Source organism: Rhea pennata, chromosome 8 (genome assembly GCF_028389875.1).
Source record: "Rhea pennata isolate bPtePen1 chromosome 8, bPtePen1.pri, whole genome shotgun sequence".
In the NCBI taxonomy this organism is placed as follows: domain Eukaryota; kingdom Metazoa; phylum Chordata; class Aves; order Rheiformes; family Rheidae; genus Rhea; species Rhea pennata.
In genome coordinates this window covers 14,214,142-14,237,941 of record NC_084670.1, presented here as the reverse complement: position 1 = coordinate 14,237,941, position 23,800 = coordinate 14,214,142, and the positions used below count along the sequence as shown (strand labels likewise).

General features: G+C 39.6%; 1 protein-coding gene across 3 annotated transcripts; it reads right to left on the bottom strand.

Moving 5' to 3' along the window:
- Positions 1-362: 362 nt before the first annotated feature.
- Positions 363-22,813, bottom strand: PTGFR (prostaglandin F receptor). Of its 3 annotated transcripts, none has more exons than XM_062581254.1 (3): positions 22,763-22,813; positions 20,787-21,634; positions 363-2,578 (listed from the first exon to the last, which is right to left on the bottom strand). In XM_062581254.1, exons 2-3 carry the CDS (start codon positions 21,573-21,575, stop codon positions 2,273-2,275), a joined length of 1,095 nt encoding a protein of 364 aa, XP_062437238.1. In that variant the 5' UTR covers positions 21,576-21,634; positions 22,763-22,813; the 3' UTR covers positions 363-2,272. The 3 variants fall into 3 exon arrangements, with proteins under 3 accessions (XP_062437238.1, XP_062437240.1, XP_062437239.1); XM_062581256.1 differs by having other exon boundaries at positions 21,108-21,634; XM_062581255.1 differs by lacking the exon at positions 22,763-22,813 and adding an exon at positions 22,508-22,581.
- Positions 22,814-23,800: the final 987 nt, after the last annotated feature.

Below are 23,800 nucleotides of genomic sequence, written 5' to 3'. Positions count from 1 at the left end.
AAATTAATCAGAGCCTATGTAATATGTTGAAAGCTATTTGAATAGAAACACCTTAATTCCAAACACCAAACTCTCTCAGCGCTGCTTTCAATTGCATTTCCTAAGCATGGATCATCAGAACTTGGTCTTACCTCCCTTAGTCCCTCAATTTCAGCTGGGATACTCATATAAAAATTAAGTAAGTCTAGATTCAGACCTCCTGTGTAAATTCTAGCTATCCTCCTAGCTACCTTCACACTATAATCACATGTGTGAATAGCACTGGTTAGCTTGAAGCCAGTGTGAGGTTTCTGTGTAATAAGGGTTATCTTCCATTAACTTCGGCTCCCTTTTGTTGAACAAAAATATCATCAGTCTCAAGATACAGTTCGATAACTTTAATGAGGCTCTGCAATTTACATTCAATATGTATCAGTACACAAAATATAAGAAATCACATATACATATAAACTTCTTTGTTTTACAATTCAATCAGTATGAACTTCACAAGCTACATTTATTCACATAACAAAATGGAACATTGATGAGCTTCATTCACTGATCAAATATCTCTACAATTCGTGGACCAATATTTTTCTGCGGCTGCTAAAACAACAATAATTTATGTTAACAGATACATTGGCATCACACTCTATGAAAAGGCCAGATTGAGCACTGACTTAACACTCTCACCAGTATCAGTAGAGCCAACATGAAGCAACGGTGTGGTTTATACCAGCATCAGCTCTGTGCGTGTTTTATCAACTCTGTAATTGAGGAAATAAATCATATAGAGAAATTCTTTAGGGTAAATGAAGCCATTTCATTTCATTATTGGGTTATTTAAGCCATTTATCTTTATCCTTTTTAAAGTAAGAAGGAAGTTTTTAAATCAAAAATTAAAATATTTAAACCTTTTGAGGTTTTTTTTTTTTTGACTCAAACTATTCTCACAGACAATGTGAATTTCTATTTTGCGAACAGTTTTGGTCCCTCAGACTGCCTTCTTGAGGGATTAATTTTTAACTGCTTCATCCAGATCTACCAACAATTCACTAATGAAGCTATTTGAAGATAATTAAGTAAAAATAAAATAAAGCATTTCCATCTTAAAACAATCTCTCTGCTACAAAGTCTCTGAGACTCTCATTCTTGCTTTTAAACAAGATATAATCACAGAAATTAAAGTTTCTTCTAGCAGCATTAAAGATAAAGGGTCCCCTGTGTGAAGTGCTGGAAATTTTTCTGGTACCATCAAATATATGAATATACTCAGCACTTAAGACACAGACTCTGCAAAAATTGAATACACAGTTGCTTTTCAGAAACAAACACGCACTCACAGTGCAGTTCCCTGCAATGATGCTCATTCAAAATTTTTATAAGACACAAGTGTGATCTTTTACAAATTAAGCAGATGTGCCTATAGGCATTTCAATATATGCGTTAGGGGAACTCTTCAAGCAACTTGCTTCAGTTTGGGGAAAACAAAACTGTTCTTTATACAGACTAACGATAGATTTATGTCTGTTAGTTATAATAAAACCTACTGAAAGGACTAAAACCTGATCAATAGATCTAAAAATGTAAGAGTAAACAAGCTGAGCTGACCTGCTTCTAATTCCCATGGGGATCACATAGTACCTAATATTTTATCAGGGATTTGAAAGGAACATTTCCACTGATAAAGTTTGCAGCTCTCAAAAATTGGCAGAACAGTAAATACTTAGAAGCTCAAGTCACTGAACCAAACAAACAAGATCATTGAGCAAGCTGGACACAAGCAAAGTGTCTTTTATACATCCAAATGGAAAATTCAATGCCTAGAAGCAATGAGTACCCCTATGGAATGGATGGTGGGCAGAGGTCTAAGAAACAGCAACTCCACCAGTCAGCGGGTATCACTGGTAGACATAATCTACCCCTCTCTAAAAACACCTTGGAGATAATTTCTCACTCGAATATATTCTTAAGAACTTTGGTGGAATTCTTAAGAAGCCTGCCAAAAGTAAAAGATTAGGGAGGAGGAAGGGGGGACTGTGAGGAACCCTGTTTGTTCACTTTAGTACCTGAAATTGAGAAATATAAGATGATTTACCGTTATTTTATTACTGATTTGGGAACATTCAAGTGCATCTTTTGGAGTAGCAATATCAAACAGGTAAGCAACAAGAGCAAACCACTCACAATTTAAAACAAATGTCAAACCACTGAGCCTTACAAGAATTCATTTTAAGGTACTGTCAGTGTATGATCCTTGCCTCCATCATTTCTTCATACACCATGTTTAATTTCATTGCCCTGTAGTGCTGAGCGGCTGTAGATTTATTTGTTTGGAACTTACCGGTGACTCAGATATTGCTGCAACTTTTAAAGAATTCTTGATGGAGCTGAGTTCCCACATGTGTAGGTTTATGATGCGCATGCCACAACACCCCCTAGTAATCTTGTACAGGTTTTTAAGTACAGCTTTCCTAAGAAGAATGTATACCCAGGGATCTAAAATCTGATTCCATGTTGCCATCCGGAGAGCAAAAAGTATTGTTTCGCAGGTCTCCTTTGAACGATTTTCATTTATCCCGATTCTGGCCATAGTGACCTGAAAAATGGAATATTTTTAAAATTATATTTCAAAAAAGGTACATCAAGAGAGCACGTAAATGTGTGAAATCATTTCAGCATTATCTTTTATCTTCCTGCCTTCAGAGCATCTTAATTACAAAGTAAACATTTTTGTGCACATAACATCATTCTAGAAATCCCCTCATGTTTTATAAAGGACCTACATCTGTTTCTACTGATCTACTACTGCTGAAATCTGAGCAGAGGATAGCAACCAGCCACAGAACATCCTTCAAAAATAGGGATTGATTTGAGCAAAGACTAACAAACTAGCCAGAATCTGAGCTAGCAAAGTGTGCCAAGATTATTCCAGGGTCGGATTTTTCAAGTATATTGGCCACTGTTTTCTCAGACTGGAATACTTTTACAAAGGGTATTAACTTTTTCACGTTTTCCAAATAAAAGTCTGCCTAAAGAATATAGCACCTTGTTTTCATCAAAAAGATTCATAAATCTTAAGCTGCAACAGAACACAGTTCATTTACCTCAGAGAAGAGGGGTTCAGAGGATTCTACCACAATTCAAGCCACGGTGACAAAGGCCACCGCTACCTCTCCTCTTGCTAATGGGGACAGAGAGGGCTTCATTCACCTGTGGAGGCAACAGAAATGCTGCACATGGACCGACCTCCACTAGCCCACCACTGCCTGTGTCAGTGGTTTCACATCAGTGGAGGCATTCGTTTTCCAGCACAGCTCAATGAGATTGCTGCTGGTAGAGGATATCCAAAAGCTAACGCTAACTCAGTACAGCTCCCCAAGTAATGCCCCTCTTCGCAGAGTTGCAGCCTAAGCTGTGAAACACCAGGCTTGGTGAAACACCAGCTGACGGTGGCTCATGCCCTGCAGAGACCTCCTTTATGGGCATTCTGCCACTGAGATTTTGTAACCTGAGTTCCTGTGCGAAGAAAGCCTGGCAGTGCAAAGCCAGGAATCTGCCAGCAGATGGTAAATTATCTATCTCTATTATTAATGTTAAAAGCACATGAAGACTTTTTTGGTAGAAAGATGAAACACCATAAGGCTTTTAGTTCCAAAGCCTTTAAAGCGATAGAATAACTAAGAAACAGGATATTTTACAACTAATACGATGAGTTATTGGGTGCTGAAAGGTAGGGTCAGTCTGTCCAGTGCAGAGACTGGTATTTGCACAAAGACACATTACAAGAAAAAGAATATTAAAAAAAAAAAAAAAAAAAAAAACCTACCTACCACTCAAGAATCCAGCAAACCTCTTACTTCTTTTCAGATGACTCTTTGTATTCCTGGGCCCTGCCTATACCTCACAGGTCACCAAATCTGAGTATAAACTTGAAGACTGGAACAGAATGAACACATAAAAATGAGACTGCATTTGCTTGGTTAATCATTTGGTTTAGTGTTTCTGTATGGACATCTGTGGGAGCAAAGAGTCCACAGAAACATTCTGAGAGAAGCTGGTAAGACTGGCAGCAGCACAGCTGGGAACCGGTATAAGGAGGAGGAATGTCTGAGCATCATGCCAACACAAACAGTTATAACCCAATTCCCTGAGTCTGCCTTTCACCCTACAACTGTTGGGTGCATTCCTTTCTGACATGAGCAGTCCACCCAAACTTGGACAACTCCTTTGGCTCCTGTATGAGATGTTTTCTCAGGACAGTCCTACATTTTATTCAGTAGAAGTCCAATACTGCAAGCCAGACTTGGGTAGGTTACTCCCTACTCATGCAAGAACAACTGGGCACAGAATGACAGCACCAGAGTTCATATATCAATGGCTTTATCTGATTTATTGTATGCTTAGCTTAATACAGCCATATAGCTTGCTAATCCACTTCTTGAAGCTTGTATGTGTACTTCAAAATTTCATTTTCCTCTTCTTATCTTGCATTCTGCAAAGTCGTTAAATGCCAATCCAGTGGAACCTACGCCTGGAGGAGGAGGCAGCAAAGGTTGCCATCTAAAAATAGCTCCACCAGGATTTTGTAAAATCATATTGTTTTCTCACATGTTCTCCAGCAAACTTGTGAGATTCTTTTCCACCTATTAATCACCTCTAAATTAATCAATTTTTTTGCTGTTTAAGTTGCTGGCAGAACAAAATGCCTTTGTTTTGATTATAGATTTACTTAAAAGTTTAATTTAATGATCAGGACAAGGAAATTTGTTATATAGCTGTATGGATACCGACACCTGGAGAAGCTTCATTAGCAGGACATTTAACTTAACTCTTTGTGAATACTAGACATGCACAAAATAATGTATTTAAGCTCGTAAGTAGCAAGTATAGCTCATATACATAACTAAATGCTTAAGCAACTCAGCTGTGAATCCCAGTACCTGGAAGTATTGAGATGAAATACATCTACAGGTTTTATTTCATAAAGTCAGACTTTTTTAACCATGTTACTTAAATTATCTGAGAGTATCATTCAGGAAAAACAACCTATTTGCTTACTTGTATCACTGAATACAAAATGGTAGCCTGACTTTTTAAGGCTCTGTGAGACAGAGACTCCTATACAGATCTGGCTTAACACAGAAATCTCAGTCCAGTTCCAGGCATGAGAGATTCCTTGATATTTTTAATCTAAAATACTTGTGGCAGAATAGCAGTAGTGACAGACGTTACCATCACATTGTCTCTGAGTGTGAAGTGAAATAGTTTCTCCTTTTCTGCAAAGTGCCTGCATTGTACTGGAAGCTCTTCTGCATCTTCTGAGAAAACATGCAGATGGAAGACTGCAAGCTTATACTAACAAAAAGAGGTCAAAGAGGAAAACACATCCTGGCTACTGCAGCATTTCTACAAAAGCAGACTCATGAGTCATAGACCAAGACCCTGAAATCCAACTAAACAGGGGCACAATGAAGCAGCACAATATCAATTGCTATTTTATCACATTTTTAGTTTCAATGTTTATATTTAAAATTAAATTTAAATAACCTATTCTTAAGTCATTCTGAAATAGTAAACAACAAACAGGCCTAATACACTACCATCTATTTAAAGTGTTTCATTGAATTAAAACATTCAAGCAACCTGTATTTGCTCCATATGTTTAAGAAAGCCATGTCCTGGCTTTCTGAACTGGCAGAAACTGGACCAAGAGCATGCTGCCACGCTAAGCTAACATCTGAGAGCAGGACACATTTTTTTCTTCTAACTTCACTAATTCTGTTCAATAATTTGTTTAAAGGCATGAAATCAATTCAAAAACAAAATTTTTTCCTATCCTGTAGGCCCATCAGGTTAGTGTGATTAAGGAATTCTGCTCCGTATAGCCACCAGTACATAAGCAGGGAAGTGTGAAGAAGCAATGTGATTAGGTTCATATCTGGTTGCCTTTGATATCTTTAACTGAATTTAATATCCACACACATTTAGCAGTATGAATCAAAAAAATGAATCCTTATCTGGTAAATAAATAAATAATAATTCATGACATTTTTAACATATTTAGAAATGTAAAAATTGAATCAGAGTAGTGTTTTGCTGAGCTACATGATGTTTACATGCATAAAGCTGCAGTATGTCTCCCTGTTTTGCAAAAAAATAAAAGTACCACACAATACAACAAATACAATTCAACCTTTCTTTAGGAAAGTAACTATAAAAGCATCAGTGTAAAACATTGACTTTTTAAATCAAAGCTGCCTGCTTGTTGGATATAAAGTTACTCTGACCCATGTTACTCCTTGCTGACTTAAGGAAAGACCTGAAAATTCCCTGTCCCTAAAAATAAACACAGAGAAGTCCAAACACGTGACAGGCAAGAACTTGATACAATACATTAAACATCACCATCCGTTTTTTTTTCCAAAGTCAGGTTTCACAAAACACTGGCTTACTTTGCAACATCCAGAAAGTCTGATGGAAAAGTTTTAAAACATTCTGAAATTGCTGACTTTATGATTTTGCATCTGGAAGATAGTATCAGAGAACTGTCACTTCCCTGAGGGACAAAACTCAGTGCAACAAACCGAAAAAAATAACTCCAAAGCTTCACACCACTCTTCAAAATATAAACATCATGTCTTTAATTTCCCTTCCAAGTGGATCTCAATTATAGAAGAACAACTAATAATGGCAGTGCTGCTTAGTCACATTCCTGTTAATACTCAACAACAGCCAGTCAAAACAAGAAGCAGACTTCATAGCAAGTTAGGAAAGAAGACAAACTGTATTACTACTTTGATGCATTTCAACTTAGAGGCTCTAAATCCAGGTCCTACCCCTGGCTTTAGGAAACTGGTTAAAAACAGGTCACTAACAGATTGCCTTGGAAAGCAGAGTTGACGAGCCAATTTTGTTATGTGCAAACATAAATATCAGAGATTCCCTTCTCTGTAGATCAGCCTTCAGATGCTCCACCTATTCCTCCTCCGTACCTCTGTGGGAACCTGGCAGACCGTCCCAAACCTCTTCTTCTTCCTTTGGGTTTTATTATAAGCATAATAAAATAATCCACAAGATAAGCCACATCAGACCATGGTTTGACAAAGCTGTTTTTTCAATACTTAGAGTACTTTTGTTTAGTCTCTGATGCTTGTTTTGAATCCAGAGGTGTGAACACTTTCTCCTGAACCACATGGGAAACAAGGTGGTATTCTAGTGACTTTGGCTCATTCCATGGAAACAAGAATTATTTAATTATTTTGAACTTTCAGAAATTTTCAGAACTTCCATTATTCATATGTGCTGCAAACAAGTTGCAGCCTGCTATAGGTAAGAGCTGACTAGAAGATGATATTTTTAAATACTTTATAAATACAGAATGTAAGAAGAAAAAATACGCTAAAGAGGGAGGGAGGGAGAAAGAGCAAGACGGAGATATGGGGATATGTGGTATTTCCATGTTTAGAGTTTTGCAGGATCAGGTCTTAACAAGCTACTATAAAGTAATGGATTCCTTTTTTCTCTCAAGTATACTTCTGCAGAAAAAAATAATGATGCTATTAAAAATTAAAAATGGATCCACTGACTCATTATTCAATTGGAGAAAAATCTGTGCCTACCTACTGAAGTCAAGTTTGGTCCAATGGTCCAATACATGTAAATCAGAGATGGTAACAACTACCCGACATTATATACATTTTTTAAACATGCAAGTTTATTTGCTATCCTGTTAAACACAACTAGTCTGAGAAAGATCTTTGCCACATCAGTTACACTCCTCTATGGGAAACAAAGAACCCTAATGAGAAATAGGCAGAGGATCACAAAAGATTCAGATGGATCTTCAGGTAGCTGACATATGCCAAAAAGCCTTTTGTACAAGTTTATTTTGCCTCCATGTGCCCCATATTTACAACCCAAATAGAGCTGAGTAAATTTTTTAGAGGTACTGTAAAGCTAAACACACTCATAGCTGTGAGCTGTTCCCAAAGCACTACTGCTGTGATAAAAGTGAAAAAAAAATAGGGAACTCAGGAACTTTAAAAAATTTACATGAAGAAAATAGTTTCTACTATTCTTTCCTCAGACTCAGCTGATTCTGAGTTCAGGTGATTTCTTACAGGCACATGACATTGCTTCATGAACACAGTATCACTGTTTAGGGTTTGCGTGCCTTTCCTCATTTTGGCAAGATCAAAGGTTTGAAGGTATCTGATCACCCTTCAAAATTTGTAGGACAGATCTGGCAGGACATCAACCTGAACAGCAGAAAAGAGACTGCAGTAGAGGAGTATATAAAGTATACAAAGTAGCTTTATAGCTATTTTATTAAATTAAGGCTCGGCGGGTATTTGCTATACAGCAGTTCAGCTACAGCTGAATTAGCAGTATAATCACTTCCGACTGACACCACTCCACTGTTCTGAGCTTTCTGCTCTTCTCAGGCAGGCCCAGGTCTGCAGAGGACCTAACCTACACTGCTGCATTCTATTACCGTGCTATTAGAGGCAGCATGACATGTTCACCATCTGTGATTTTACAGCTTTATGCAAAATACTAATACATGGCAACATACTTTCTGAACAAACATTCAGAAATATGTCATTTGAAATGAGATTTTTATGTATATAAGAATTTATCAAAATTCCTCAGGAAAAAAATGTAATGTGTCAAGACATTACAATCCCTATTTATATTTTACTAACTGCCTTTGGCATTATCATATGAGGCAGGAACGCAACTATGAAGTCACAAAAAAAAATATTTTTGTGTGTGCACAAGACTGCAAACTTTAACTGAAAGTGTGGCTTTTACCTCCTATTCTTTCTCCCCTGGAGTATACCTATCTGTATGTATTTTGCAGTAAAATAAATTCTGTTTGATCTTGAACAAAATATTCCTGGTGACCTCTCTTTGTTCCTCCAACAGAATCCAAGTATTTTCATCTTGGATTGACAGTCCTTTTTCCTTCCTTGAAGCCCCCCCCTGAAAATTAGGAATACTTTGGTTAAACTAGCTGACAACGTAATTACTCTTACAGTCTAACTGATTAGGTTATTTGAAGTAAAAGTAGAATGGATATATGGATATAGAAGACTTTTAGACCTGAAAACAGAAGATGACTTGCTTCATAATGAAAAGATAGTGCCCATATCGAAGTCAAATAAACTAGCTGCATCTTGAGCTACATGTTTTAAAGTTCAGAAAAAGTCTGCTTCCACAATGCAGAAAACATGATGCTGCATAACGATAAGACATATAGCAAAAATCTCTTGTACAAAAAATACATTTTATAGATGAAATGAAAATATTCATTATCCAGAAATGCTGAGAGAAACTTTATAGTATAGCTGCTAAATCTCTTTGGCCTAGAAAATAATAGATCATTTCTAATACTACATAATAAGGACTGTTGTGAGAAATACAATCCAACAAAGTAATCATTTAGGGATATAAGAACTATATGTGTTTAGGGCCCATTCATTCTTCCATTAGAGTCAGCTGGGAAAAGCTTCAGACCCTGAAAATGGGCTATCATTTCCTCTTTTATTCCTTTGCTTTTTTTTCAGTTTTTTTATACTCAATTAGAAAACAATCATATTTTTAATGGTTAAACAAAGATTCTCATTGATTTAGAAGCTATAAAACTTCTTTCACTAGGAATGCAGTTAATCTATAAATACCTAGAAAAAGAACACAAACCACATAAAACTGGGGCAGGGAGGAGAAAAGAAGTGAGAGAATACAGAAAAGAGACAACACAGAGACAACCTGGAGGAAAACAGTGGCTGCAAAGGTCAAAAATTATAGAATGAATTCAGCATTTAATTACTATTATGCAGAGGATCAAAACAGAAGCTTAGAAGTGGACTGTCATTTCAAACGTCACCATGTTCATGCTGCTTTATTTCTAAAGGCATAAATACTCTGCAAGACTCGAAAGTCTGAGGAAAGACACACCAACCCAATTCAACACCCCCCAACCAGAGGCAAACCTGCTACCTACTTCGAGAGCAAGGAAGTGCAATTCAATAAGGAACACCATTCTTGTTTGGCCGTTCTTGCTATTCTCCCAGATCTGTTAGATTAGGCAGAATTCTGCAAGGACTCCTTGCACAGATTGCTCCTCAATTTCGCAGGAATGCTACATACACACAGGCTTTCAGGCAAGAACCACCGAAACCACAGATATGCATACGTATTAGGAGTGCACAAGGAAGGGGAAAGAATTTCATAATGAGTCAGTCATGATATATATTGGTGTTTTCAAGGCTCTTCTAGAATTCAGAAATGCAGACAGCATTGATGTGTGGCCATGCCTGCAAGACATCAAGTAATGCCTGTTCTTCACAAAACAGTGAAGAACGTATTTTCTACTGAAGGAGCCAGTCTTCAGTTTAATAGTCTGAGAAATTATGGGGAAAAAATGTTTATTTGTAATTATGTTTTACACCTATTTATGTTTAGCAAGTGGAGGGAAAAGATCATTTTAAATGTTGAGTGCAATCACTGGTGACTTGGAAGCAACAGAGATTTGCGGTATCTGCTGATCTGGCCTGAGGGAAAGCAAAATGTGCTTTGTTCCTTTTAATGTTGTAAAATATTCACCTTTATAAAAAAGGCTTACTTTATAAATCATTCTGAAGCGCACTGAAAAACTATAAACTGAAAAAATAGGGTTAACAAATCAATATTTGCCAAGTTGGAATATATCATTTGCAACTTTTTTAAAAAAAAAATGTTGGCAAACAAATTAATCACTGTAAACTCTAAAAGGGATTGCTTGCTGTGCAGCTGGACAACCTTTCAGGTGCAAGAGAGAAAGGAAAAGGCAAATCACCGTTTAAGAGTGATTTATTTCTCATTACTTCTGCAAACTCATGTTCCTGGTAAACCTAAATGACTATTAAGTGTATTCGTATTTATTTCTAAATCACTAATGAAACTGTAAATCCTAAAACAAATTGCTATCACCTACATGGTCCTTGCTGCCTTATCTCCTTCTTGCTTCTTCCTCTGTTTTAATGCCTCTCCATGCCATAACGTAGCAGGGTCTGCAGCTCCCCATAGAGACAAAGGGATTCACTAGGTCCAGTATATACCCACATTTGTTTCTGCAGCTATGGGGTGGCCGTGGAGCAAATGTGTCATGAGTTCGGTTACTTGTGGCCGCTGCCAGCACAGAGGTCTAGGGCAGCAGGCTGGGGACTCGAGATAAATCATTGACTTCTGTTTCTCCAGTGACAAAGTAATCCTCAGCTTCCATGAGTTTAGTACTGAAGCTTAATTTTCTTGAAAACTCAGTCCAGGACACCACTCACGCAAAGGCTTATCTTCAGCCTTCTTCAGGCAGAAACTCAACTCCAACACCATTCAACCTGTGCTTTGCTGAACAAGGTTTTTCTGCTGCTCACTAAAAAGAGGACCTGAGAAAGAGCTTATAAACTGCTCTGCCATTCCCTAACCTGCCTGCAGTAGACAGGAGGAATCCTTTAGCAGGAGAAAGCATATTACTCACAGCACCACTCAGGGTCATTATACACCCATCCAGCTATTCTGCTTTATCCAATATGAAAAGAATGAATTGCAATTACTAAAACCTCACTATAACTCCTGCTCTAGACAATTTCTGCAATGCTCTGCTAGCTGATCATTAGTATTTATAAGAGTGGCATTTATAGAACCCAACATGGGACTATGCTCCTGTTTTGCTGGGCACTATACACACAAACACTAAACAGATACCTCTCCTCAGGGAATTTATAATACAAATAACCAGATACAATTCAACAATTTATGAATATTTTAATGTAAAATTTAGGTCTTAAAAGATTAAATAAGAATGAAAATCAGAATTAGAATCAGTGAAAAATTGCTCTATTTTAAAATTATCACTGCCTTTCTAGTTTTACATAGCAAGTGGTGCCTTAAAGGCTAAACAACGTATTTTACCCAAAGTGGATTTAAATAATGCTCTCAAATATGAGCCGATTACACACTACCATTGAGAAAAAGAACTTCTGCTAGAAAACATCTGTCATCACCACAAAAAAAAAAAATCTAAGATTGTGAATTAACACCATAATAGCATAATAAGTATATCACAGAATATATGAAGGTATACGGCACACTGAAGTCTATCAGGTTGCAGCTCGTCAATACAGAGGAGTTTCTGGAATTGCTTCATGAGAATGCATCTGTCCAGGAGACTTTTCAGCAACAAATTTACCATTTAAAGGCTTTTGATACTCAGGAAAAAAATCTTTCTTAAAATAACAACCTAAAAATGATTATGTACTGTGTGACATTTTCCAAAAACGGTTATGAAGTACATGATATTTTCAAGCAAGAAAGGCCTGAACAAGTGTCATACCTAGGAAACAGGAACAAGCCAATAGAATATTAAACAAAATCGGAATTTATCTTATCATATAGACTTATTTTTCAATATCAAACACAGAATTTAAGAAATGTATCAGTTGACTAAGTAAGGATAGGTACTGATGGCAAATTTAGCTGAAGATTTCAAAATTTGATCTTTTGGAGTGCCAACGTTGAAACTAAAAAACAAAAAATTTTCTGTGAAAGTCATAACTATATGAAATTAAATATTCTCTTTCAATCTTAGACCCTTCTGTTTTAATCGTCTATATATATAATATACATTTAAAAATCAAGTGACAAGCAATTTTGAAAGAAAAACAGGACCACATTGTTTTGAAAGTGCAATGTTTTCACATTGCAGGAATTCTACCTTCTCTATATTTTCTCTTTTTTGGTTCCTGCTTTGGAAACAGGCCAACTTCCTTAAATTCTGGTAGCACACTCTGGTTTCAGAAAAGCTCTATACCTATAGTTTTTCCAAACAGCACAAGCAAACATAAATAACAAACTATAATTATGCTTTATCAAAAGCCTCTGGTAGAGAGCAGTTGTCAGTCCCAGCTCTTCTTCCTTCCCTGGCTCACATCAGTCCTGCAGGACGATATGCAGCCCACTATTCGTTTCTTCTCCAGAACCTCTCTACTGGTGAGAAAATATCTCAACTACTCAACTCCCTGACTTCTGTGAGAAGGAGGTACACACTTGATTTACAAGCATAACCACATTTAATACCGAGTTTATAAGCAGTCTATGATAAACTATGCCCTGGCCACATTTAAAAACATTTTTAAACAATGATTCATGCTCCTCAGAAAGACTTGAGACCGGTCAGAGCTTTACAAACTTTAAAAGATGAAAATAGGAGCAGACTACTTCTGAACACTAAAACAGAATCTGTGAAATTCAGCATCATTTTAGGTGGGCATCCTCTTTCGAGGATACTTAAAAAGACAGTCTCTGCATTTCTCATCTAAGCTAGTGGAAATTTTCCCCCTGTTCCTCTTAAGATACAAAGTAAAAGAAAGATAAACAATATTTTAAAAGGCATGAAAATCCAAGGATGTCCAGTATAACATATATGCATTTGAATAGGTTAACTGAATTTTTAAACACATCAAATTAAGATTTTTTTGTTCTCTCCGTAAAAGCCTATTCTTTCCCTGGAGTGGGAAATTTTGTGGTGACATACATTTTTTTTTATTCAGTTAAAAATTACCCAACAGAATGAAAAATCATTAAAAATAGATTCATAAATGGTCAATTCTCAATCTCTACTCACCCCATCTCCCTATATTTTACAAAAATTACACAGAAATTAATTAATTACTGCTCCGAAACTGTTTGAAATCAATTAATAGATCCAAAAATCTGTTGAGAGGGAAAACACACTCACGTTGTCTAAGTCACTGCTTAAACCTTATTCCACAGAAAACTAAGCTAAAAAGACATTTCAGTCTTGTGGCTAACAAAAATTCCAATGAAAACGAGTGTTTTCTCTCACAGGATCTTATTAACACCTAAAATCAGAGATTTATTTTTAAATATCTTTTTGCCCATTATAATAGGCACAGTAACATTTCAGCAACATAACCTTGAGTACATCACAAGTTCATTCAGAGGAACTCCAGCAAGAATTGAATTTTCACAGTGTGAAAGGATGTACTGAGAAACTTGGCTGGCAATTAGAAGACGATCGTATACAGAAGAACGAGTGCCCTTCTTCCAGCGTTGCTTGAAAATCAGCAAACCCGTACAAGAAATCCTTTTTTTTCCAGAGGAGCTCAGGGAGCGTTTTATTCCGTCAAATATCTGCTCCTGCTCTGAGGGAGCAAGGCCTGAAGAAGCAACAACAACCTACAGCAGACAACGATCGTTACTGCAGCGGCGTTTTGACTAAAGAGCCGAACCTAGCAGACCTCTGGCTAGCAGAAAGCCTTCTCCTTTCCCTACAGGACTGGTTCGTTTATCAAAGCCACCGTGGCAGAAGTGGGCTCCCGACACCGCGCTGACCCAAGAGACACAACGTGACGTCTGTCCCCCACGGCGGGGGCTCCTGCAGCAGGTCACCGCTCCTGCCGCCCACGGGTCGCGGCCAGCAATTAATGGCGTTTTCTTTAATCAGACAGCATGCTCCATCTTCATGTGGTGTCAACAAGCAACAGGTTTCAGATACTTCAGAGACTAGCAAAACGTTGCATGGATTCGATGACAAAAGCCAGGAAATCCACAGTAATTATCATTCATTATCTTTTTGAAAATCTGAATCATGAAGAAGAAACACACAAAGTACATTTTTTTCCCTGTACTAGTAACTTTTAAAATGGGATTCAAAGCTGTGGCGTTAGCTAGATAAATGTATTTAATAGCAACTCTCTCTCACTCTTCAGAAACAGATGACTGGAAATGAAAACCTAACTCATTCCTGCTCAAAAGAAACCCCCCGTTCCCAGAGCCTGCGCAGACACCAGCGGCTCAAGTGGCCGCAGCTTCGCCTGACGCCACGTTTTGCCGGCGGCTCCGCGATCGAGCGCGTGTCCCCACGGCGGCCCCGGGAAACGCCGGGTACCTGCACGCGGCCGCAGGGCTGCGCCGGCAAAGCGCCCGCCAGCACCCGGGGACGCGGCCTCTTCCTTCCCGGTTGCAGCACTCCAGTTATGAAAATCACCGGGCAGGGAGCACGAGGCAAGCGATAGATTTTTTTTTTTTTAGTAACTATTTTGTTGTAGGAACAATAAAACCATGAGCTACACAAACGATCCTCGCTGCACACGCAGACGTAAGGAAACCCAAGCAGACAGCTAATAAAAGAATACAGAAAACGGGAGCGGAGGGACAGAGCCCACGGGTAGCACGGGTACAAATTCACGGCACGCTGTCCCTGTGCACATACAGGGCTACGCACGCAAAGACGCCCAGGGGACGGCCCTGGACAGCAACGCGGGTGAAACGCCTCACGCGATCTGCTGCTACGTGGCCCAAGACGTCGTCACGTAGCGCACGCAACCCGCCAACCTCTGCCATCGTGTAAAAACCCGCTGCTTGTCTCCCCAGTCGGCGCACACGCTCGGCCGGGGGCACAAGTTTGGCAAACTAGAAGCTAAAATCAGACCAAGGTGCACCCAAACCCCCCACTGAGCCTCACTCCGCAAGATAATCCGAGGACAAGACAAAGTCGGGATGAATTCAGAGAGAGACGGTTAAAATAACTAATTAGAAAGGGAAGCGATGGCATGAGAAAAAGGCTGCTAGAAATTTATCTAGATAGTGAAAAAAGCATATGAGTTAAAGGGCCAATTTAACTGCATGAAATAGATAGCTGATGTTTTTCAAACCAAACACAAGGGATGGCTATCTTCTGTATTAGAGGGAAGGTAAAACTAGAATGAAAGTAGTAAGACAAATGTATGGAGAAAGATAGTAACAAGAATAATTGTAATCCAAATTTAAACATGGAAGTATTTTTCTCAGGCTAAAAGTTTGAAAATACGAATGAAAAAGATTAGACATTTCTCCATATCATAATTTATTCCTACATAAAAACACACTCTGAAATAATTCCCTCCTGTCCGTGATTTCAGAAAGTTCATTTCACTACTTCAGAAACAAAACTTAACATGTTTATGCTCTGAATCCCACAGAATTTGTCATACTAAAGTCAGAATCTGCTCATATGAACATAGCTTCCAAAACAAGCTGTTTCATGACAAGACAGACTTAAAGTCACAGCCAAAAGAGCAGCTTTATGTAACAATCTATTTCATCACTTCTGCTTGTCACAAGATGCTCCAAATCAACAATTTGTGTTGGGAATTCAGCCCTAGGGGCCAAATTTATCCAAAAAAATTCACGTCCTTAGCCAAGGACTAAGACTTCAGAAAGGATCAAAAAAAAAAGAAAAAAGTGACTTTCTGTCTTTCTGTATAGGAAAGTTGATGTTGATATTTTCAGAACATATTTTCTGGAATGACCTATCACAATGCAGAGTTACTTGAATTGTCAGTTTAGGCTCTGGTAATCTACCACAGGCACAGGACAAACGTGCCTCTGTGAATCACTGATCATACAAATTATTTAAAAATTCATTAATTTCATATGAATTCCTCTCCCCCTCTCAACTCCTCAGAGAGAAATGTTTCCCCATAAAGAAAGAAGTAGCTTGATTATCATCCCACTACCAGATCCCTCACTATCTGTACTTATTTACAGAAAATGATGATCATGATCTGCATGCACCTAGACCAGTTTTATGGTCCTTCCTCCCCTCATGACAGTACTCTGTTACAGGAGTAGCAAAAACCTGAGAGCACTGCACATTTTTGAAGAGAAGTAAGAAGGAGCTTCAAGAGGGGATCAGAAGGAAGTCCCAGGCAGAAACCCACATGAGCCAGGCCATGGGCTCTCTGTTTGAAAGATGCTCCAGATCTTCAAGAATCTTAAAAGGGAGGTCGTAGTAGATTACAGCATGTTTTTTGTATTATATAAGCAGGCAGAAGAGAGGTGGTGAGTGGCACTGGTGCCAGGATGTCATAGCAGAGATGGCAGCGGGTTACTGTGCCTTAAAAGAAACAGGGCAAGAAAGCGCCAAAAAAGGTGCACCATCACTGTGCAGGTGCAGAAGCCAAGATCAGTTCCATGCTGGACACCATAAAAGAAGAGTCAGGGTCGCACGCCTCTAAAATCATCTGAGGATGATTTTAGCACAGAAGAATGATTGGATATGTAATTCTACTTCAAAAATATGAATTAAAATATAACAGTGAAGTAAATTTGCAGGCAGATTACAGTTTTGGATAGACTCGATTTTCGAAGCCATGCCCAATGATAGTTAGTGTAACAACAGACTAGATTAAAAGCAGAAGAAAAATAAACAAACCAACTCCCCTGTCAGATAGATAATCACCCCAAATAAATCCACGCTCTTGTATCTGTAAGCCACATGTGGCACAAATTGTATCACCTTCCTGTGCTTTCTCTTTCTAGGGCTTGTTCGGCTTCACTTCAGTTTAGCTAGAGGCAGTTCACTCTCACACCAAGTTTTGGTGCGTAAGTGTGTATGTTCCCTGGGACAGACAGAATGGGTAAAATTCTCAATTCAGAGATTAATACTGACTTCAAAAGGTCAAGATTGCACTGTGAGTATATTTTATCTGGCATCTAGCAAATGTGGGGGCACTTGAAAACAAGCAGTCTTTAATAAGGTACTCTAGAATTTAAATGCTCAATATTTAAAATCAAGAGCTATCTAAAGTATTGTGTTAGCTTTACAGGGGGATTTTTCCATCCATTTGTCATATTAATCACTATTTGCTGTCCACTCACTAAGTGCACAAGTTTGCAAGATGTCTATATAGAGGTGTGTGTGTGTATATATTTACACATATATTCAGTGAAGTTCTGATCTTTTAAAGTAAATAGAATGCTTTCTAATGATTTCTCTGTGGCCAGCATTTTACCTATGTGATTTACGTATAGCATTGGGTAAGAACTGTTTAAACAAATAAATGAATGAATGCAATACAGGTATGCACTTAGCTATTATGACTTCATCAATAGACAGCTGCTCATATTTTTCAAGAAGCATTTATTTAGGCATATGCAGATTAAATTACAAACTCTAAATCACTCATTTCAGAAATGAAAAGTCCTGAGAGGTTTCGGGTTAACAAGATGAGTATATTTGTATTAGCAATTCATCATAAATCATATGCCTTGATAAATTTTGGATCTCTTTAGGAGTACGTTATAGCACTGTAGCAGCATGCTCTTGGCAAAACTTTATTCCACTGAATCTGTATGCTCCACTACACCCCAATAAAGCTTGCTAAATTAATGTGGTGCTTATAATTCTGTTTGTATTCAGTAAACAGAACACTATCAAAGTAAAGATGTCATAATTCACAGAATTAACTTTGATGTACACACTATGATCCTAACAGCTAAGGAGAGTATCTATCAAGGACTCTGGCCCTGGAAAAGAAAATCACATATTTAACTTTATACATGATTAGCGCCATTCATCCATACTGGGACTAGTCAGGTATGTAGAATTAAACAAATGCAAACACCTTAGAAGCAGCAGGACTGTGACCATAAATCCATTTCACTGTGTAGACTGGGCACAATCTACACATACATCATCCTCCTAAACAAATATGCTTATTCTCATATTGTTTTGGATTCTAGCCACACATGACAATTCTTAAGTAGTCATCTCATTGCACTTCTCTGACTATAGTATCTATGGCTAAAACACTAATCATTCACTTCCTTGAAACTTTGTTTCAAGAACTAAGTTTTGGCAAGGCTAATTTTGGTGACAGTTTGACTCATCTCATTTCAAAAGAGATCCAGAAGCAAAGTACCATGAGCTCTGACAGGTCAGGGAGCACTACCAGCTTTGTGCTCAGGATTTATACAGCACCTGCCAAGCAAATCAGCATTGCTTGTCCATCACCTCCCTCTGCAACACAGTCTCAAAAGTTCTGAAGTACAAAATTAAGCAAGAAGTCATTCACTGGTTTACATTACCTGCTGATCAGAACAAACTCAAGACTCAGAAAAAAATAAAGATTCTGCTGGAAAAATAATTCATTTTCAACTACAATCTTGACAATGTTGAACACTTTAATGAAAGTAGCACTATGATTTCATTAAACATTGTGAAGATTAGAAAAAATATATTTGTATAATTAATAAAAGAGAGAGGAAAGGCATAACAAAATTACCAACGCTGAAAAAACAATCAAAGCATTTGCAACTCAGTGTTTCCTCATATACTGCATGAAAAACTTCTTTTGACTGAAAAAAAAGTCTACAGTTCTTCTGACACCCGAAGGCTTTTGAAATTAAATTAATTACAACTTTTAAGGATAGTTATTTTGACTGAAAATAAATAGTGGATAATATACTGTTTTTTCTATGAGAAGTAAAGCAATTGTTTCAGTTGCTTTTCTTGATAATTATTTTGTGTTTGTCCCAGATTAAATTAATGAGGTGAGCTGGTGTCTGGAAGTAACTATGCGTTACAAAACTTACTGTCATGTTCTGATTACTATGTTTATGTGCTATATACAATAGTCAAGACACTGACAAAAGCTAACATGAATTTAAACTATTTTGTAGACTAAGTCTAGAAAAATCAAAAGAGAAGCAGAAAAGAAATTTTGTCTCTACTGATAAAAGTGACAGTTCTTGTGCATTTCAGTGAGGCACAGATTTAGATCCAGACACCTTCAGTTTCTGCAATAATGGATAAACTTAGGTGCTACCTGGCCAGATATAATCATCCGCTGCAATTAGGCTCCTGTGAGTATCTAAGCTAACTCAGAACTGGTTCAGGTACCTCCACACTATACCATAATCAGTGAGATGAGATGTAACTGGATCTGATTCAGATCTCAGACTTAATTTTCTATTTTTGTGAACTCGATGGCTAAAACAAAAATTGCTCTTCATTCACTTTAGTGGAAAACTATGGGACTTGCTTGTAGGAAACAAATTAAGATTTAGTATTATTTGTGACTTAACTTCTCTCACCCTAGACAAAATTAAAAGTGCTTCAGTCAGCTTTACCACACTAGACAATATTAGCTTTCTAATGAATGTCATCAGACAACAAAAGCCCTCGAGTTCTTTTCCATGCCATAATCCTGTTTCTTTTAACACAGTTTACTGAGTGTACACACTAATCTGACCAACACTTACAGCTTTGGAAGAACCACAGAAGTTATTGCTAGCAAGCAGCCTTAAATTATATCTGGGACAGCTGAGAGAGAGCATGAAGTGTACAGAGAATATTTGCTAGGGATCTGTCCAGATTATAAACCCAGCTTGTTCAGATCTAAATCAAGTTTTTAGATTAACCTACCACCAGCCACCTTTTTTTTAACATAACTCTAAAGCAAAGCCCTTAATATCCTGTTAATGGAAAGGAAGACTTATAACTTCTTAATTGTTATTGTTATCTTCTATAACATAATTTGCAAGTTGCAGTAAATAACAACAAACAGACTACCATCAGTAAAGAACATTATAAACCACAGTAAAGACTGAATGAATAGACATGCCACCCCAAGCTTCCATTGAATTTCTTGGGCAAGCAAGCTCAGTAATTGCTGTAATTTATTCTAGCCACCAATCTGCCCCCCACTGCCTGCTTCACTGGAAGTAAAGCGTTCACAGTCACTACACATTTTGCTTACTCAATCTATTTTGCTTATGATCAGAAGTGGAGAATAATTACTATTTTTGTTATAGATTTATAGGTACATATATCATGGGCAAGGTGCTGTAGAACTAATGCATTAAAATGCAAATGGAGCTGTTACTGTAACTAGAGCACCTTAAAACCTGGAGACAAAAAAGAGTAAGTTTTAGACATTGATGTGCATTAAAAATTGGCAAACACGTTAGGCTCTTACCAGGAATGGACTCCAGCAAATGCAAGAAACACACATTATAGCCAAGAGCTGAATGATCATTTCAAAATGATGAGATCTGCCTTGTCTTTGTTGACTTTTAAATTTGACTCTTAAGAGGGTAATTCCTGTGACAGCATTGCACAAGAATGAAATAGCAAGGGCCAGTAACCCAAGGCAAGAAAAAAGTAAGAGATAAAATCTGTCTTCCCAGTCCTCAACATGTTCTGTTTTATAGAAGCACCAGGTCCTCGATGCTTGAATTTGATAGGCTCTAAACCTAAGAATAGGCAGCAAAGCTATAAGAACAGCAAATAGACATACCATAGTCAACATCATTTTCACATGTTTAGAAGTCATTTTTGTAGAGTGAAATATTGGCTTAGTGACTCCAATGCAACGTTCAACAGCCATCACACTGCCCAGGAAGAGTGGGCACAAACCAAAGAATACCATGCAGATGCCAAAAACACTGCAAAGAATGTTGGACTGGTTAAATCGGATCCAGTCTTTATCAGATGCATACACAAACACTGCAATGGCTCCGTTGATGAGGTGGCCAAAGAGATCTGTGATAACCAAACCGCTAGCAAGAAGCAAAAAGGAGGCTTTTGATTTCTGTCTAAATCTCTGATATGCCTTCATAAGAATTGCTATTGCAAGACTGTTAGACAATATTCCCACTGTCATGAAGATTATTGAAAAGAAAACTGAAATCTTCTTCTCTGTGTGGCAGGTTGTGTTTTTTAAGATTCCAAATCCAGCCAGCCCTGGCGATTTTGAACTGTTCATGGTTAGGAAAGCAGAGGCAGTGCTCAAAACATTTCAGCAGTCTTGCAATCAAAAGGCATCTGTAATATTAAAAACAAATAAACACATTGTAAAAGGCATACCATTGTTCAAACGGCATTTGAAGCAGAAATTCCACAATCCTAGTCTGTGGTACAAATCTAACTTTCCTGTTTTCTCAGCGATACAACATGGTATCACATTTTAGCGCATGAGACACACCGGGTAAAACAAATATCTGCATGCATTATACAATGAACATACAATGCACAGTATGCTTATATGCTCAATATGTATAAGGTATACAAATAATGTATAAAATACATGTAATGCACATATAAAGCACATAAAATGTACATGAATCAGAGGAGGAAGAAGGACGTAAGGACATTCTGGTGGTTAAAGGAAGGTTAACACATAAACGAAGGTTTTTGCGACATACTCCTACTATAGGAGTATTTAATCAACCCAACCGCAATCAAACGTGAACTACCCAAAGTGGAACGTATTGAGATGATAACCACAGTCCATCTTCCTTCCCTCGCTATTAAGCATTTATTTCCAAGACACTGTCCTAGCACCTCCCAAGTAATTCGCCTCTCGCTGTTCGGTGTTTCAAAGCCTTAGCGCGACCAGCACCGAGGTGCCCCAGCTCCCCAGTTTCCCCCGGTGAGGCGCAGGCTGCTCGGGCCGCCCCGTCCCCGGGAGCTCCCTGTCTCCGCACGTTACTTTACGCTTTATCTCCCATCCGCCGTCCCGGGACACTCGTGCGAGCGCAAACTTCTCGCGCCGAGGCGACCGGGCTTTACCGACACGCAAGGAGGCGAGGCCGCGCCGCGCCGCGCCGCTAGGGCGGGGGCCGGGGAGCGGGTCAGCGCCGGGCGCGGACGCGAGGGGCCAGCGGAGCCCGCGCGGCGGCACCGCTCGCTCCCTACCTCTGCCCGGCGCCCTGCGCACGCCGACAGCGCCGCCGCCGCCCTCCGCAGCCACGTGAGCGCGGCGGGCGCCGGGCAGCCGCCGCCGGGAGCTCTCCCCACAGCGCCCTTCGCGCCGCCGCCGGCCCTTAAGTGCGCGCGGCCGGAGGCGGGGCGAGGCGCCGCCGGGCACACGCGTGGCACCGCCGCGGGGGGCGCCGCCGCCGGCCCCGCCTCGCACACCCCGGGGCCGCCGCGCCCCGGCCCGCCGCTCACCTCCGCTCCGCGGCGCCGGGCAGAGGCGCGGCGGCGCAGCGCGGTGCCCCCGCCGCCGCCGCCGCCGCCGCCGCGCCCCCCCGCCCGGCGCCTCCCGCCCGCCTCCCTCCCCGCCCCTCTCCGCCCTCCCCGCTGCCTCGCGGGACGCCGGCAGCCGCGCTGCCCGCCGCCGCGGCTCCTCGGCCTCGGCCCCGCCGCCAAAGCCAGCGCGGGAGGCGGAGGAAGCGCGGCAGCGGCAGCGGCAGCGGCGCGGGCCGCCGGGCCGTGAGGGGCCGCGCAGGGCCCCTCGCTCCCCGCCAGGCGCCGGGACCCTCCGGTCTTGACCCGCCGGATAAATTCACCCCTCCCGCAGCGCCCAGGACCTCAGAACAGGCCCCAGCGGGAGTTTTTGTTAGCAACTCTTCCTACGGAAATCGGTTAAAAGTACAAAATCGAACCATGAACTGCTGCGGAGTTCTTCGTCCTCGGAGCGACGGAGAGCTCCTACCCGCTCTCTCGAAGGCGCAGCCCTGATCTGCACTACTCCCAGCTCAGGCAGTTCGTTGAAAACGAAAATTCCCCGTGATGCAACAAATTTCACTTGCCTCAATGCTTTAAGCACTGTGAATCCAATACGCTTCTGCCTGATCCACCAGCGAGGTCGTAGCGACCAGCTAGAGCTGCTCGACCCACTCCCTTCCTTCAAACAGGGTCTCAAGCCGTGCCCACAGGCGACGAGGAGCACCGTGTAATTTCCTCCTTCTGAAAATATCTGTCACATTTTGGCATCTTATCATACAACAAGCAGAAGCGAACAGTTCTGCAACACAGTGGAAATAACTTGTTTTCCAATTTGGTCTGATTGGCACCTATACTTTCCCAGAAATTCTTTAAGACAACAATAAACATTTTAAAAAATTCTCACAATAAATTATTGCCCATTAAGGTTCAATTGATTTTATATTTCCTCTTCCCAGAGTAAACTGAGATGAAGATTTCAAAGTACAAACTTCGGCTTGCATTGTACCTTTTTTCCTAGCAGTATTTTTTCACTAATCT